The 17,261-nt window shown below is 41.8% G+C and overlaps 1 protein-coding gene across 1 annotated transcript in view; it reads right to left on the bottom strand.

Moving 5' to 3' along the window:
• Window positions 1–17,261, bottom strand: part of YLPM1 (YLP motif containing 1) — a 39,490-nt gene that overhangs the window by 10,519 nt on the left and 11,710 nt on the right. The window contains 15 exon segments of the mRNA XM_009280712.2: window positions 676–762; window positions 2,246–2,329; window positions 2,595–2,678; window positions 2,897–3,073; window positions 3,783–3,902; window positions 4,193–4,255; window positions 4,907–5,094; window positions 5,453–5,598; window positions 5,747–5,921; window positions 6,327–6,419; window positions 7,602–7,845; window positions 9,961–10,066; window positions 13,077–14,127; window positions 14,130–14,678; window positions 14,900–15,666. Of these exon segments, the coding sequence (XP_009278987.2) occupies window positions 676–762; window positions 2,246–2,329; window positions 2,595–2,678; window positions 2,897–3,073; window positions 3,783–3,902; window positions 4,193–4,255; window positions 4,907–5,094; window positions 5,453–5,598; window positions 5,747–5,921; window positions 6,327–6,419; window positions 7,602–7,845; window positions 9,961–10,066; window positions 13,077–14,127; window positions 14,130–14,678; window positions 14,900–15,666 (3,934 nt within the window).

Raw genomic sequence — 17,261 nt, 5'->3', positions numbered from 1 at the left:
AGTTTAAATGCTTGATTGTGGGAACCAGGATTTAGACACATTCAACTCATCAAGCACTGACCAGCTGCAGCTCCAACACATACCAAGAAGTTACATTAGGAAGCCTTCCGTAGCCTTTTAAATACATACCTAAAAACGCCAGCCCTCAGGGCAATTCTCTAACCTTCATTTATCCAAGAGACCTAATCCCTCATCTTGAAAACACCTACTGACAAACAAAGTCAGCAAGCCTTGGCAGAGAAAGCATTCTTCTTCATAACTGTTGTCATATACTGTGACAGTCAAGAACAGTTCTTTAGACACGTGAAAGGAAATAACCTAAATTAATCTTTGCCCATTCTTCCCATCCCTCCACTTAGTGTAATTCTTAGATAATCTGGAAGACAGCGCTATAGTGTACTGCAATTTATAAATGTCTGTAAGAGGCACGTTGCCATGCTGCACTGATAATGCTATTTGTGGCATATACTCACAGATTCTTAAAAAAATTCAGTTAGGAATAATATGATTTAACATTAAAGTTCTCCTAGAAATGTTTAAGGAACAAACGACTAGAAATGTGTGTATTAAGATCGCACTGCTAAGAATGGCAATGGGTTGGCATTTATAAGACTGAGATTCTCCCTCAGACACATTAACAAACATTTCGTTAGAGATGGCTGATGTGTCTCCTACCAGTTCACTTTCTTCCTCCTCTGCTGTATCCTTCTTGACTTCTTCTTTCTGGTCTTCAATATTTGCATCAAAATCCTCCATCTCCACCTGTTCCAAAGCACAAGCACAGACTTACAAGGCACTGCTTGACTTCTAAGTATTATCTTTTTAGCAGAGTAAGTAGAAGATTCCAAGTTCAAATAGAAGAGGGAAGAAAGGATTCATCTTGGAAAGTATGATGATGCAATATGAATACTGGCTCCATTTTGGCTTCCCTCAGAAGCAGGTTCCCTTCTAGCTACAGAGAGGCAAACCGTGTGGGAAAGTAGCAAGGTTTATTCTCTTCCTTCACATGCATTCTTTGTGCTACCAATATCTGTAACAGTAAGATACTTCTCTTGCTTCCCACACAATCACATTTCAAAACTTGAAATCTCAGAAAGAGATCTTAAACTTGCCATTTACACATCACTGGAATGGCGCTCTCTGCATAGAACATCTCTATCAAGCCTTTATCTTTTATATATTTAAATATCACAGTGAAGAATAATAACTACAGAGATTAACATAATAAAGAAAATGGATGCTTTAAGACATACATCTAACCCTGCCCATCTAACAGAATATTTTCTGGGGTCCACATTTCTAATGGGGATTCATGTGTATACTGTGGCATGCCTAAAACTCTCCAAGTGTGTACAGTTCTTCACTGCCATTAGTAAAACCTTGATGCACACAGAGTAAATCCCAAATCTGCCCTTCTCCAAGTCTACTTGAGAGCTGAGCCTTTTGCTGTCCTCTTAAAGATTACTGTTTTCCTATACAAAGAATTTGGAGATTCAAAAATAACCTGTTGACCTCATGACAAACTGCAAAGAGTAAACTCTCTTCCTATTTCAGCAGTTCACCAGTTTCTATGGCCATGGCAAGAGCTGTTCTGACAGCAACATGCAGCTAGGGTACATTCATGATGACCATACGATTAACATACTAATTTATTCCCAGAGCTCCTGAAACATCTGCCAAAGAAGAATGCAACAATACAGAAAGCTGACACACCAAAGATGCACATCACAGCAAATGGAATAAAAAGGTAGCATACTTCCACAGCAAGTGTAATCTTTTGCTACATGTTATTTATTTATTTCTTCATTCTCTGCTACAGGTCTGTATTTCTCAAAGCAGGGAGCAAGAGTTCAAATTTGTTTATTTACTTATTTATTGTATCAAACTACTTCCTCAAATTATGACCCAATTAATCCAGTAACCTGAAAAAGTGCTGAATTTCATCTGAGAGAGCAAAGATCCTCTTTAATTGATACTCAACAGCTGCTGAAGAGCAACGTGGCTTCAACTCTTCCTCAAAGATGCATTAAGTCTGGGCTCCAAAATGGTGATAAAAAGTAACATGTACATTCATGTTTGGGTAATTGCTAAGGATAATGGAATACACTTGTCTGACACAGTGATTCTGGCTTTCTACAGTGCCAAGCATAACTGCCCTGCTGTGATCATACCTTTCTCTGCTTTGTATTCTCAGTACAGTCACATCTACATAATTTGTAATTTTAACAAGCACAGAGATTCTCACCTCTTCGATAGCAGCATCCTGTAATAGAGAACGAATGTCCAGGCGCATCATGTGACGTGGTGCTGCCTCCCAGTGATCAGACATCTAACAAAAAACAAACAAAAAATGAAGCACCTCTAAAAATGTAACAGATTCAATGGAAAATTGGGTTTCTGATCACAAACAAGATGTATCTGTACTTAAGAAAAGTAATTTCAATCAATCCCATGAAATAACTACCAGGTCTTCTTCGAGGAAAAGTGTAAGCATTATGTAGTCTAAAAAAGGTCAATAGTTTTCCAACAACAGCAGGCCTGAAAGCACAATGAAACCTATCATTAAACCTATGACTCCCGATGTATACAGTTACCCTGCTGATTTCCTTTAGCTTGCGTCCATGAATATTCCTCTTGGAACACGTCTGGTTATCTGCACTCATTTCAGCTAAGTACACCTAGAAAGAGAAAGACAATATTAAATATTGTAAATCAATTTTTAGAGCTCTTTTTCTACCTGGTGATACACTCTGCAGTTCTACATTCTAAGAAAGGTAAATTTTTAACTGTAGACCACAGCATTTTTCCTGAATGTGGGAGGGACTTTGCATTCAAAAGTTTAAAAATACCAGCACATGGGTGCTAGCAAGTTCAAATGCTTTTTAGGCTCTATTACCTCAAAACCCTTGGTTTTTGCAGCACTCCAAAACTGTTCAAAATGTCGCACTCTATCATTGATAGCATCAAGGATAATGAAAGGGAAGAAGCCATCATCCAAGGTCTTTTTGAAAGTTTTAAACATGCTGGTACGATAGGTCTCTTCCATATCAGCTTCATATTCGTATTCCATCACCTTTATCAAGGACAAAAGCATTTAAGAAAGAGGACACCTATTAAATTGCTAATGTTCAACTGCTGAATGTTACGACCACAAAGTACACTGGTATGAGAAGAGCATAGAATCATAGAATCATTAAGGTTGGAAAAGACCTCTAAGATCGAGTCCAACCATCGACCCAACACCACCATGCCCACTAAACCATGTCCCTAAGTGCCTCATCTACTCGTCTTTTAAATACCTCCAGGGATGGGGACTCAACCACTTCCCTGGGCAGCCTCTTCCAATGTTTAACCACGCTTTCAGTAAAGAAATTTTTCCTCACGTCCAATCTAAACCTCCCCTGGCGCAACTTGAGGCCATTTCCTTTCGTCATCTCGCTTGTTACTTGGGAGAAGAGACCAACACCCACCTCGCTACAACCTCCTTTCAGGTAGTTGTAGAGCGCGATAAGGTCTCCCCTCAGCCTCCTTTTCTCCAGGCTAAACAATCCCAGTTCCCTCAGCTGCTCCTCATAAGACTTGTTCTCCAGACCCCTCACCATCTTCCAGGTCAACTTTTAAGAATTTGCCCATTCTGCCCTTAAGTTACATTGATTTGTTTTGAAAAACAGCCCACAGACCTCTGCACTCTTCCAAAGCCACAGACTGAAATTCTGATTGCCACTGTGTTACTCCAGAATGCCTTGTTTCTTTGTCAAGATAAGCAACTGAATTAGAAGTACCTTCTTTTTCACTTTTTTCCCTGTATCTGGGTCTCTCTCTTCTTTTTCCACTTCAGTGATAAAATAGTCATCCAGGCTGAGCACTCTTGGTGCAGGTCCTCCACATTCTACTTCCTTATCCTGGGAGGAAAGCAAAAAGAAAATATATACTCTTGCAGTAAAAATTCCATTCTGCTACAGAGGATCTTCAAAACACTTCTGGCAAACACCAGTTCCCTGCTCTATATTCAAAACAAGAAGAGAGCAGTACCCCTCATGCTTGCTAATAGCAGAGGGAATTCACATGCCATATGAAGACATGGAACATGATATAACAACAGGCCGAAATTCCGGACAAACAGAAAGAGAACAGCAGAGGAAGCACACATAAAAGACAAGCAGCACTACACAGTGAGTGGTTGTTTACATACCCTGATGAGTTTTGCTACATGTGTCTTTCCACTGCCAGGCAACCCTCTCATTATGATTACGATCTGAAACAAAGATCATGTAAGAAGATAGGATACCGTACTACATTTAACAGAATCTCTTTTGCAAAAATTTTCTTCTAGAAAATTATGTGCTCTGGGCTCACACTTTTGCATATCATCAAGCAAAGCCAGTACCATGCCTCACTGCCTATTTTACAAACCAGGTTGTGAGGAATGGTAGTAGTTCCACAGAGTAAGAGTATATGATGTTAATCATCTCAGCAGCTCATACTGCATAAGACGTTATAGATCTGGTTCAGATAAAATTAACTGAACGAAACTTGTTTAAATGTTTTACAGCCTGAATCTTGTTCTTTCTTATTTTATATGGTGCACTGCCAAATCTCTGACTCTGTGTAAAGCCAGGTCTTTCCTCTGATACATCAAGAACGCAAGTGAAGATCTCAGAAGAGTCTAAAATACATTAACATTACCCACTAATAGGAATTTCATCTTAGCATTCTCAGGAAGTCTACATCTCCTGTGGACTCCTAATAGCTATGCTACAACACTCTAGGCATTTGCAAAAGAACCAAAAGAATTTCCAGAGCTTCCTCAAACGTAGCCTTGTTCCCAAAATATTACACTCATGAGCACTTTATCTGAATACAGACCTCGTAGAAACCGATTGTTGCTTTCACAATGCATACTCACCCTCTCCGGCCTGCTATCCCGTCCTGGTGGCTTCAAAATATCATCTACATTTTTAGATTCTGGCTTCCTTTCCACTCGTGGAGCAGGTGGTGGCTGACGAGGCATTGATGGAGCAGAAATAGGAATCCTTTCCTCAGGGTAATTTCTACGATCACCTTCAAATTCCAGTGTTTGGACAGAAGAATTTTCTTAGTTCAGTAAAATAAAAAAATTAAGATGTTCATATCCAGCTGAGCTGATTTAAACAGACCTTCATTATTTTAGGATAAAATCATGGATTTGTCCCCAAAATAATTCAAATTTCTAATCTTGAACCTATTGCAATCAAAGACATTTTTTAGCAGAGTATACAACTGTTGCGTTCCTGATCCCATCATCACTGAGAAACAAAACTACATGACACCGCCCAAATAAATTTTCCTGAATTATATATTCTGAACAAAGGAATACTGCAGATCAATTAATCTTCTCCCAATTAATCTTCACCTCTGCGAGCCCATATTTTTCATAATGTTCTAGCATGGCTTCAAGATTGAGAAACTGTACCTCCAAACATGGAAGGCCCATGATCATATGCTGGACGATCTGTCTTTCGTTCATATGGTGGTCTTTCAAAACCACCCCGCCTGGAGGAAGGATGGTCTTTCTTGTCACGGTAAGACTGAGTCCTTGAAGGTGTAGTAGGAAGAACCCTGCCAAAAGAGTATTTTGCGTATTTCTAGAATTTCTACTGTGGGTTCCAGAGAGAAATTAACATGTACCTTACAGGCAAAATGGACAGCCTGATACCCAATACAGCCTGAATTGTATTGATTTCAATAGTGTTCTGAAACCACGTACCTATCATCTCGGGGATGCCGCTCTTTTTCAAATCTCTCTCGTTCGTAGTCCACAGAACCACGGTCTCTGTGCAATTCCCGCTCTCTCTTGAAATCCCGATGATCTGTGTTGGAATTACCCTGACGCTCAAAATAAGGCTCACGATCTCTTTCTCTGTTGTAACGACCGGGGTGCTCTGAAAGGAGAAACCCATGGAAATCCAAACTACTACAACATACTCTGAATTTTTTATTATTTTTGAAGGAAAAGCAACAAACACGAGTGCAAGAAAAGTATATAGAAACATATGATGAGAGGGCTAGAATGGATTTAATCAGCCACCGAATCTCTTGTCCAAACTGTAACGGGCAACCATACCATGAAATCCTACTTAAAGCTACAAAACTGAATTTTTAAAGTGGCTCAGTCATTGACTGCGTTACTCCTCTTGACAATATAAACTTATTCTTATGGGCCTCTGAAGAAAATGAAGTGGTTCTAGCTTAAACAAGAGTTACTTAGTTTAAAATACGCTTTTAGTGCCTTACAACTTTTCTTAAGAGCTAACTAACTGTCTGAGCGCTAGCCAAGCGCTCCCTACCTTTTTGAAATGTTTGCCTCTCCGGTAGAGGTTCCGGACGCAGGGTTACCCTCTCCCCATATGGAATCTGTTCCACTTTACTGGTGGTTATATCTGGTTAAAAATAATCAAAAAATAATCAAGGTCTTAAAATACCCCTCTTCCATTTCCTTTCCTCTGTCATGAAAAGCAATCAGTCAATGGTATTAAAAGTGACTGGAATAACTTACCAAAATTTCTTTTAATGGATAATCCAAAAAGAGCTACACATAAATACACAACACCATGGTTTTGAAAGACTGAAGCGGGTTTGTGTGTGTGTGTGTAAGTATGCGTACCACTTTATCTTAAGAATGGGACCTCTGCCTTTTCAGATGAGTTCAGGTAGCACGCACGGTCAGAAGATTATAAACATTAAAATGCTCTGAAAGTTTCAATAGCTCATAGAACTACTGTAATGTCAAGCATATTAACTGAAATGCTCACTTCAGATTCCTAACAGTGACAATTTTTCTAACAGCTTTTAGTAAAATATCTACTTAATGGAATCAATACGGCTTCAATTCATGTTATGGCACCTTAGAGAGAGAAAAAATGCTCTTTAAATGACAATGCACAATTTAAGAACTTCTTTACGACATGATTTCACTCCTGTTAAAAACTAAGAATGAGGGAAATGAATTCTATTAAAAAAAAACTAATGTTGAATTTTAGCTTTGATAAGCTCAATACTAAAAATCAGAGCCCTTCACTGTTTATGTGTTAAATGCCTGTTTAGAGCACACGCCCTTCAGAACTAGAACTTTGTCTCCGTCCCTGTCTAGACGGTACCTCACACCCATTAAGCAGTATATAAATAATGCAAACACCAGTCACATTCTGCTTTAAGTTACTAAGTCATACCTAAGAACTGTAACAATCCAAAGTACTTTCTACCACAGTCATTTCATACTCAGCTACAAAGGGATTAAGGGAAGTATCCATATCAATCTAAATATAACACATTGATGTGATCACATCAGTTGGTGTTTATTAGAAGCAGACATGTCTATACACCATTCAGTTCACATGAAATAGCTCATTATCACAGCATTGAAGAAAACATTAAACTCAAGGCTGGAGGTTACAGACTCCTTAAAAACTGCATTGCTTAGCATTAGATCGCAACGTATGCAGCCTACAGGTCAACTGCAGGACATCTACAGCGTGCTTTGTGTGGCACGCTCCTTTAGAAAGAAGCTAGGAGGACTAATTAGCTCTCTGTTACAGGTCAAACAAACACACTGTAATACCCACCTCGCCCGTGGCCATAATCCACAGTTTGCTGAATCACAGGTGCTTTAGGAACCGGTGGAATAACTGGAGGAAGGGACACTGGTACAGCTGATGGAACAGAGGTGTGAACGGCAGGTACTTTCACAGGTGAGGAGACAGGTGGAGGCATCATTGACTCCTGTTTACACAACTCGTACTCCATATTTGCTCCTTTATCCTCATTCGTGTCCCAGAGTCCGTGGAAAGAATCCTCATCCCAGCGTTCCTGTTCCACAGCAGAAGGTGATGGTTTTAAAGACTGACCATGACTTGGGGTTGTAGTTGGAGTAGAAACTGGAGCATGTGGCCTTGTCATAGGTGTAGCAGGCCTTGTCAGTGGGGCACTTGGTCTTGTCACAGGGGTGGGCTGTCTGAACAACACGGGAGGCTTTATAATAACAGCAGGAGAAGGTTTAATAGCTTGGGCTTCTACTGGTGCCTCTGAAGATAGCTGAGAAGAGACCTAGATGCAGAAAGCACTTTTAATGTAGATCTGTAAACTAACCTTCTCTCATCCTCTGTAAGTCAGTAAGCACAATGGCAACTGGTAATCAAATCATAAGCATTTTCTAGTACCTCCATCAATGTGCTACAGGTGGGAGGACAATATTTCAAGAACTGGTGGCCTGAATTAATTTGGTGTTTGTTCACTATGTGAAGGCTTAAATACTATTTATTTTCTCCTTCAAAATAACCTTACCAATTTAAGCTCCAGTAGGCCTATCTCAGTTCAAAAGTGTCTACGGTTTTATTCTTAAAGACTCCTGCTGTCTGCAAAGATTCCTGCTGTCTGTGAGGAGGCTGAAAAAGTCTGAAAGTAGGGCAGCTTGGTGATGCACAAAAGGACTGATAAGGCCAGCTTCTTTCTGGAAGTCACGGGAAAAATTCCCAGAGAGCAGAATCACCTGGAAACCCCTTAATGAAATCAACATCAGATGAACATAAGAAATGGGGAGGTCTTGCCCAGTCAAAAAAACCCAACAAAACAAAACCCCTTCATGAACCAAACATGCCCACGGAACCCCACGTGCTGTGTCACAAGAGTTTTTTCAGCATCACAGCAGATGTCAAGTTACAGGCAACCTTATTAGCAACATGCAACAAAACTTGCAGAATGGTTGTAGATACAAAGCTGAACTTCGTAATAACAGTTCAAAGTCACAGCAGAAGCCTGAAGGCAGGAATCCCAAGAAAGACAACAGTTGTTTGAATACCTTTAGGCAGATAGGTGAAGTAGTCCGAGATACAAAATAACAAAGTTGAGTAAAGTCACTTCCTAAAGGCATCAACATATCTGCAGTTCTTGGTAGCAAATCTGTTCCATTATTTTACTTTATAGACACTGTAAACAAGGAAGAGGTCAACTAGGCAAAAAGAAAACTTGCAGTACCTCATTCACCGCATAACACTTCTCTGGAGGGAGGGACAAACAAAGCTTGGTCTGGCTAAATGTCAGACTCAGAGGTCAGTATGGCTAAATTTATTAGTACCAGTAACTTTGGGGTTAAGATCTGATGAAGAATAAAGACTGTGCATCGACTCCGGTATCTCCTCCAACATACCTTTAACAAAATTGTTTATTCGTTCTAGGAAGGATTTATAAACCTGAGTTAACATGACTGCAGAAGTTCAACTGGTTTCTGACCGGGTATGAATTATCAAAAAAACAAATATAAGCAGCTGAGAAGAGTTCCCAGAACCAACCAAGAGATTAAGCAGCGGAGGAATAACTTGCATCACAACAGGAGATGAAGTCATGGAAGTACACAAATGTGAGCTTCCATGCACTTTATGATATTTCAGAGGGTAATGACAATTCCTAATAAAGACAGCAAACAGAAAGCTAATGTCCACTCTGCGTTGAAATATCTCAGTTTTTGATGGACCAATCCTTAAATTTCTCTCTTTAAACTCTTCAAAGAGGAAAGAGCTCTTAAAGTTGAAAAAGCAGAGCAAGATTGGAATTAAAGACAGTATCAGAACCAAGTTAGGCAGGGAACAGGAGGGTCTTCTCATGAGCCTTAGGCCCCTGTTTTGGAAGAGCTCACCGTTTCTTGCACATCATCTCACAGCAGTCTAGGCTGTTGAGCCTCAAGCGCTACTGTCCCCAGTGGGTCATGCTCAGAAGACACAGTGGACTGAATGAGTAAGAAAGGCTTTGGAAAAATCTAAAGAAACTATGAAGTTGCTTTGCCTCAACAGAAGATTGATGAGGTTGTGAGGGCTGCTGGGGAGGCATTCCACAGAGAAGTTTGACCACCAGAGTGCAGACCTGATCTGACATAAACATTAATAGTAATTACTACCAGCATGTTATTAAGTTAACACAAGATGAATTTACCTGAAAGGCACCTGGCCTTGTGCTCGTGTTCTGTGATCTAGGAGACTCTTGTGTGGAAATGTCAGGTTTAAACTCTTTCAACTTCTGTAGCTGTTCTTTTTGCTCTCTGCACATGAATCACAAGAAAGAGTTATCAGCCTGTAGCTTAAATGAAAAATTAAAGAAATCAATGCTCACAGTGAAAACCACGTATTACACTAGCATTAGGGGCCTAGTCCAAAGAAGAAAAGGATACAGCAGGCTTTACATGGTCAACGCTATGATTCAGAAATCCCTGTTTCACATTCACCTAACCATGGAGGTATTTAATACATTAGCTGCCTCCTTTTTTGATCACAGATTTCCTCTGCACCATGCCGCTATGCTTTTGTGCTTGGCCAGAACCACTCCACTTTGACAGTAAAGAGCAAAACTAAATTTTAGCTTCTGACAACACGTTCTGCAAACCAGAAGCCCAGTGGAGATGAATGCCTAAGTGCTCTCAGTGACTTGCTCTGGGTTGCACACTAACAGGATTGAGGCCAACACAAAGCACAACAGACACTCCAATATTTAAAAACAAAGCGGTGATGTTAGTTTTTGTCTCCTTGTTTTATGTATCAAAATGCTATCCTGTCTATGGAGCAGAGACCAGGACCAGTAGTGAATGCTACAACCACTGGATTACAAAGATCTATCTATTCAATACAATTTCCTTCCAGTTTTTGTTTGCATCTTTTTATCTAGTTTTTTATTGCTAATAACTCTTTGTTCATATTAATTGTGTGTATTAAAGTGTGCCCAAAGAACAACTAAGAATGGGATCCCTCTGTACTAGGCACAACAGAGGCCATCCTGACTAGCAACCCATCTGTTCAGTATCCAGTGCAAGGAGAACTTGGCTCACAGAAAGGGATCCAAAGTGCTGCATTAGTACAAAGAGTAAACTGAGCAACTGCTAGCACTTAGAAGGTTTTCTTTACACCTGGCTTAGGAAAAATACACCAGATGACAAATACAGAACAGCATGCAGCTCAGAGTATGCTGTTTTATACACAATAAAAGCAAAGCCAGATGAAGGCTTTACCTTTGGAGATGAAAGCAGTTATGGACCACACTATACTCTTGGCTCAGCAAAAATATCATAAGCAGTCTCTTTAAAGTTGTTCCTACTGTTCAGACTGGGGTCACCTGCATGTAAGAACCTGATGAGAAGTACCAGTGTAACTAATTTTTAAGATTATCCTCATATTAAATTAAAAATCAGTATCATAGTGTCATGTTTATATTTCCCCTTTTTACTGGCTTAGAAAGAGGTATATGTATCTCCTTTCTTACATAAAATGTTTTAGTTTCTGTGTTTAGATATTTCAGCCCTAATAAATTATTCACTTAGGCAGTGATTCCCAAACTATGGTCCTTAGATTAGTCCACTGGCTTGTGGCTAGTCACATTAAACAGTAAAACATATCCCTGGCAACCTGAGGCAATGGGAAAGCCAGGAAGCTGAAAATGATCTGTTGCTCCAAACTTTTGGCAAATATTGCTTTATCACACAGATTTCACAGTTACTAACACCTGATGAATTAATCTAATTGCAGTGAAAGATTAAATTATTCAGAATAAAAGTTCTCCCCTCCTTTTTAAAAATTATTTTTCTTGCATTTTGGCATGCAACTAAGGCGTTCCATATGGGACAGATGCTTAGCAATCTATGACTCTGAAAATAAAACGGCTTCAAGAAAAGTGCAAAACATCTCTGTATCTTTCAACATGGTTTAATGTAAATGTAATAATGATAACCAAACATTCATTTTAATTGCCCATTATTTTAGCATATCAGTTTGTTTAGGAAATTAAACCCCATCTTTACTAGGCACCAATCCTTAGCTATCTCTCAGTAATTCATGAATAGGATGAATCACATGAACCTCTGTCTCTAAGATGCCTCCTCTTTCCTCTACAATCTGCTCTGAAAGATCTCATTCACTGAAAATAGTCAAAGAAACTCATCTTTCCATTTTGGTTTTTTTTTTTTTTTAATGCATTTATTGCTAAACCCATCATGCACCAAATCACAAAGATAGCATTTGGATAGATGGTATGTGCTATCTTGTTTAGGAAATTAAACCCCATCTTTACTAGGCACCAATCCTTAGCTATCTCTCAGTAATTCATGAATAGGATGAATCACATGAACCTCTGTCTCTAAGATGCCTCCTCTTTCCTCTACAATCTGCTCTGAAAGATCTCATTCACTGAAAATAGTCAAAGAAACTCATCTTTCCATTTTGGTTTTTTTTTTTTTTAATGCATTTATTGCACCTAAACCCATGCACCAAATCACAAAGATAGCATTTGGATAGATGGTATGTGCTCCATTCATTCTAATATTACTAAATTTACTAAGCCCTAGGATGTTTCTGATGTTTAAGAGGATATTCTATTACTTATTTTGAAATAAACACCTATTAAAGCCTTAGGGACTCTAGTAGCTGCTTTCTAAAATGTGGTCTTGGTGAACTCTTGCATTCATATCCTCCTGATTGTTATCACTGTTGTTATGCTGATCCTCAGAATTAAGATCAACCAAACTTGACAAAATTATTCACTGACGATGCTGGATTTCAAATGAGGGAGCATTGTAAAAAGAAAAAAGAAAAACCTCACATACGCTTTAATTAAAAAGTAAGCAGTATCCAAGAACTAAATAGGCCCCATTGTGTGAATTAAGAACCACATTAATGTAGATCTTGACAGGTAAGTATTAAAAAGCCATTATCAACGAGCTCACCTTACACTAATAAAAAGATTGAAAAGCAATTATCAACAAGCTCATTTGAGAATAACAAAAAGATTGGTCAGGTGATGTGGACAGATCTCTTCCTGGAAAGTAACAAAAAGGGAATGCCATATTCATGGGGAAAGGGACAACCACCTATTTAAGGAAAAAAGTCTATCCACAAAAGCTGTGATGGAGGTACTCCAAATAACTTATTCCACATGAGCTCCTACTATCATGCAGTGGTGCAAAGAAATGAAGCCATTACTGTGTAAATCAAGGAATGAATTAGGAAAGGAGCACCATCTCCGCAGAATGAGATTCCCACCCAGAGTGACAGAACCAGGCAACTCACCGAAGCATTTTGAGCTCCTGGGCAGCCTTCAGAATTATCTCATGCTGTCTTTGGCTAAGGACCATCACTCCTCCCAAGGACTGGTCAGAGTCCAGGTTTGAATCTGCTCCCAGCATATCAGAGGAATGTGAAGGTGGAGGAAGGGATGAATCTGAATGATCATCCAAAGACCGCAGTCTATCTCCATCATCTGGATACCACCTATCCGACAACCGTTCCCTCTCCCAATCGGTCCTTTCAGGAAGGTAGTCTTGCTTCTCCCGCCATGTGTCGTATCTCTCTGGATACTCTCGAATCCTCAGCTCTCCCCTGTCTCGGAGGTCTCTGTCATAATGATCTCTGTTCCTATCCTCCCTCCACCTATCTTCACGGTATCTGTCCAGAGGTGGAAGAGGTGGTAATGGTGGTAGAGGGGGGATATCCAGGTCACGATTCCCCATTTCTCTGTCATCCATAGGTCTCATGTCCCAGTCTCTATCCCATTCTCTGTCTAAATCTTGATCATAAATGTCTGAGGATCTTCCAGTCCTATCTAGATCTCTCTCTAGTTCCCTCTCTCTTGGCCTTTTCCAGTCATCCCACCACGAATCTCGTCTGTCATGATCAGATGATAAAGGAGGTAGTGGTGGTAGGGGAGATAATGGAGGCAATGAATGGTGGGACTGCAGCCTGTCATCTCTGTCATATGCATCTACAGAATCATCTTGATAATCAGAATTGTGATCTCTCCAGTATCGTTCTCTTTCCCAATCGTCCAATCGCTCATGCTCCAAAGAAGGGTCATCTTGACTATCTAAAGGAAATTCCTCCTGCATTCTATCTTCTTCATGACCCCAAGAACCCCTGAGTGTCTCATCTCGATGGTATGGAGGCAATTTGTCAGGGTCATCTCCTAGGTGAATGGGTTTATCTATATTGCCTGTTTCAGATCTTCCTGCTTCCCTCTCCCGGCTACCCGCCCTCCTGATGGGACCCCTCTCCCGGCTACCTGCCCGCCTGACTGGGCCCCTCTCACGGCTACCTGCCCGCCTGACCGGGCCCCTCTCGCGGCCGCCCGCCGCATGGGTTCCCTCTCCCGGCTACCCGCCCGCCGCATGGGTTCCCTCTCCCGGCTACCCGCCCGCCGCATGGGTTCCCTCTCCCGGCTACCCGCCCGCCTGACTGGGCCTCTCTCCCGGCTACTCGCCCTTCCCCTGTCCCGGCTGCCTGTCCGCCCAGCTAGCTCTCTGTCTCTGCTAGAGAATACCCTCTCGTGGCTATCTGACCGTCCACCCAGTCCCCTCTCTCGGCTGCCAGACCGTCCATCTGGCATCCTCTCCCTGCTGCCTGACCGCCTGTCTGGCATCCTCTCCCTGCTGCCTGCTCTCCTGAACATCCCCCTGCCACGGATGGATGCCTGCCTAGCCTGCCCTCTGCCTCTGTAAACATATCCTCTGCCACGGCCATCGTCCATCCTGCCCATTCCCCGGCCATGGCCATCATCCATCCTGCCCATTCCCCAACCACCGTCCACCCTCCATCCTTCCCATCCACCGTCCATCCGTCCCATCCCTCGGCCACGGCCCATTCCCCAGCCACGGCCATCCCCCTGCCCTCTGCCACAGCCATCATCCAGTCTGCCCTGGCCCCTTCCTCTGCTTACTGGTCCCTTGCCTCTATCTTCATGCATAAATGGCCCTTTCCCTCTGCTTTCTGGTCCAGGTAGGCCCTGGGTGCTATCTGAAGCAATTAACCGTCCATCCGTCCCATCCCTCGGCCACGGCCCATTCCCCAGCCACGGCCATCCCCCTGCCCTCTGCCACAGCCATCATCCAGTCTGCCCTGGCCCCTTCCTCTGCTTACTGGTCCCTTGCCTCTATCTTCATGCATAAATGGCCCTTTCCCTCTGCTTTCTGGTCCAGGTAGGCCCTGGGTGCTATCTGAAGCAATTAACTGGCCATCTGGTGAATCCAAATCCTGATTTCCTGTTACAGGTGTTACCGCACCACCTGTTCTTGCAATACCTGACTGCAAAGCTACAGGGTTACTAGAAAGGGATGTTGATTTCTGGTTCTGAATAGGCGGAGTAGGTGCTTTGGACTCTTCTACTTGCTGGTTAGGATCATGTGAACTCCATGTCCACTTTTTAGGAGGGTCTGAAATAGTTTCTTTGACTTCAGGTTTGGATGGTTCCTGTTGAGTGTTTGTCAGGTCCTCATTCGGCTCAATGGGACCTGCACTCTGTGCATCGGGAGTAGGTTGTGTTCTGCTTACAGTCTGCTGATTGCCAGCTACGTCTGTAAAAGGTTCTTTGTTTTCCGACTGTGAGTCTGTCTGTGACTGCTGCTGCTGCTGTCCCAAATGAGGCCTGGGCCCCCTCCACCGTGGACCACTAGGTCGGGAACCATGTCCATGTGATGTGTTTGTCGAAGTATAAAATTGTGCTGCTGGTCCTCGTGGGATAGTCCCCCACCTACTTGAAGACTGTCCATCTGTATTCTGTCGGTCAAAACGTGACCTGTATCCTTCTGAGCGCTGGGAGTCAAAACGAGGCCCTCTCTGTCTTGAGCCTTCAAATTTGTCATATCCTCTTCCCCGAGGTCCATCAAATCTATAGATGACATAATGGCAATTTTATTCAAATGAACATGTCAAATTAAAATCCTCTAAAAGAGAGTTTCATCCCCCCGCAAAGTCACTTCTAACTGATGAATCCTAGTGTGCCTTATGATCAATCCCTACTGAACCAGTGCAGAAGCACAGAGGCATGTTCTTCAATTCAATATTGTTCACTGAAGACCAGTTTAAGCCACTTGCAGATTATGTAACCCTAAAAGGAAATTTGGCTTAAGTATCTCGGGACTGAAGCCTGACTGACAAAGAAAGCTGGCAAACTCATTTAAAAAAAAAAAAGCTTTCAACTTTTGTTTAACGGAAGTTTTGTTGCAATCAACAACTCTCGTTGAACTTTTGTTTTGACAGTATGCAACAAGCCCACTTAACTATGGTGATGAATGCCATCTAGAAAAAAACTTTAAATACAGATCCTTTCATAAAGTGCAACAAACTGTGATATCGCCCAGTTCCATGCAAGATAATATGCCTAAAGCAAATACGTTTTTATTGCATCACTTTTTAAATTCCTTTTGAGAGCACCTACAACTGCTATTGCTTGAATATGAGGAAATAGGTCGGGCAAACTAATGAAGAATAATTCATGCAATCATATTTAACAAGGCTGATCTAGTAAAAGATCCAATCTTTAGGCATATGCTCAAATACTGATTTACATAATAGACTAGAACAAATCAAATTCATTTTACAGAAAATAGAGAACTCATGTCTGAAGTCAAGTTGCTTGCATGTTTGGGATTCACAGTTGCGTCTCACTGGATGGGATCAGGAAGGCCAAAGCACGGCTGGAGCTGAACTTGGCAAAGGATGCAAAGAGTAATAAAAAAAGGGCTTCTATAGGTATGTCAGCCAGAAAAGGAAGGTCAAAGAAAGTGTACCCCCCCAATGAACACGACTGGCAAACTGGTAACAACAGATGAGGAGGAGGCTGAGGAACTCAACAACTGTTTTGCCTCAGTCTTCACTGGCAACCTCTCTTCCCACACCTCTTGAGTGGATGGACCACAAGACAGGGACTGGGGGAGCAAAGTCCCTCCCACTGTAAGAGAAGATCAGGTTTGTGACCACCTGAGGAACTTGAACATACATAAGTCTATGGGACATGACAAGATGCATCCCAGAGTCCTGAGGGAATGGGCTGATGTAGTTGCCAAGCCACTCTCCACGATATTTGAAAAGTCATGGCAGTCAGGTGAAGTCCCTGGTGATTGGGAAAAGGGAAACATTGCACCCATTTTTAAAAAGGGTAGAAAGGAGGACCCTGGGAACTACTGACCTGTCAGCCTCACCTCTGTGCCTGGGAAGATCATGGAACAGATCCTCCTAGAAGCTATGCTAAGGCACATGGAGGACAGGGAGGTGATTCGGGATAGCCAACATGGCTTCACCAAGGGCAAGTCTTGCTTGACCAACCTAGTGGCCTTCTATCATGGAGTGACTACATCGGTGGACAAGGGAAGAGCTATGGATGTCACCTATCTGGACCTCTGTAAGGCCTTTAACACGGTCCCCCACAACATCATTCTCCCTAAATTGGAGAGGTATGGATTTGATGGATGGACTGTCTGGCGG

This window comes from Aptenodytes forsteri, unplaced genomic scaffold (assembly GCF_000699145.1).
Source record: "Aptenodytes forsteri isolate BGI_AS27 unplaced genomic scaffold, ASM69914v1 Scaffold193, whole genome shotgun sequence".
Classification (NCBI taxonomy): domain Eukaryota; kingdom Metazoa; phylum Chordata; class Aves; order Sphenisciformes; family Spheniscidae; genus Aptenodytes; species Aptenodytes forsteri.
This window is presented reverse-complemented; position numbering and strand designations above follow the sequence as displayed.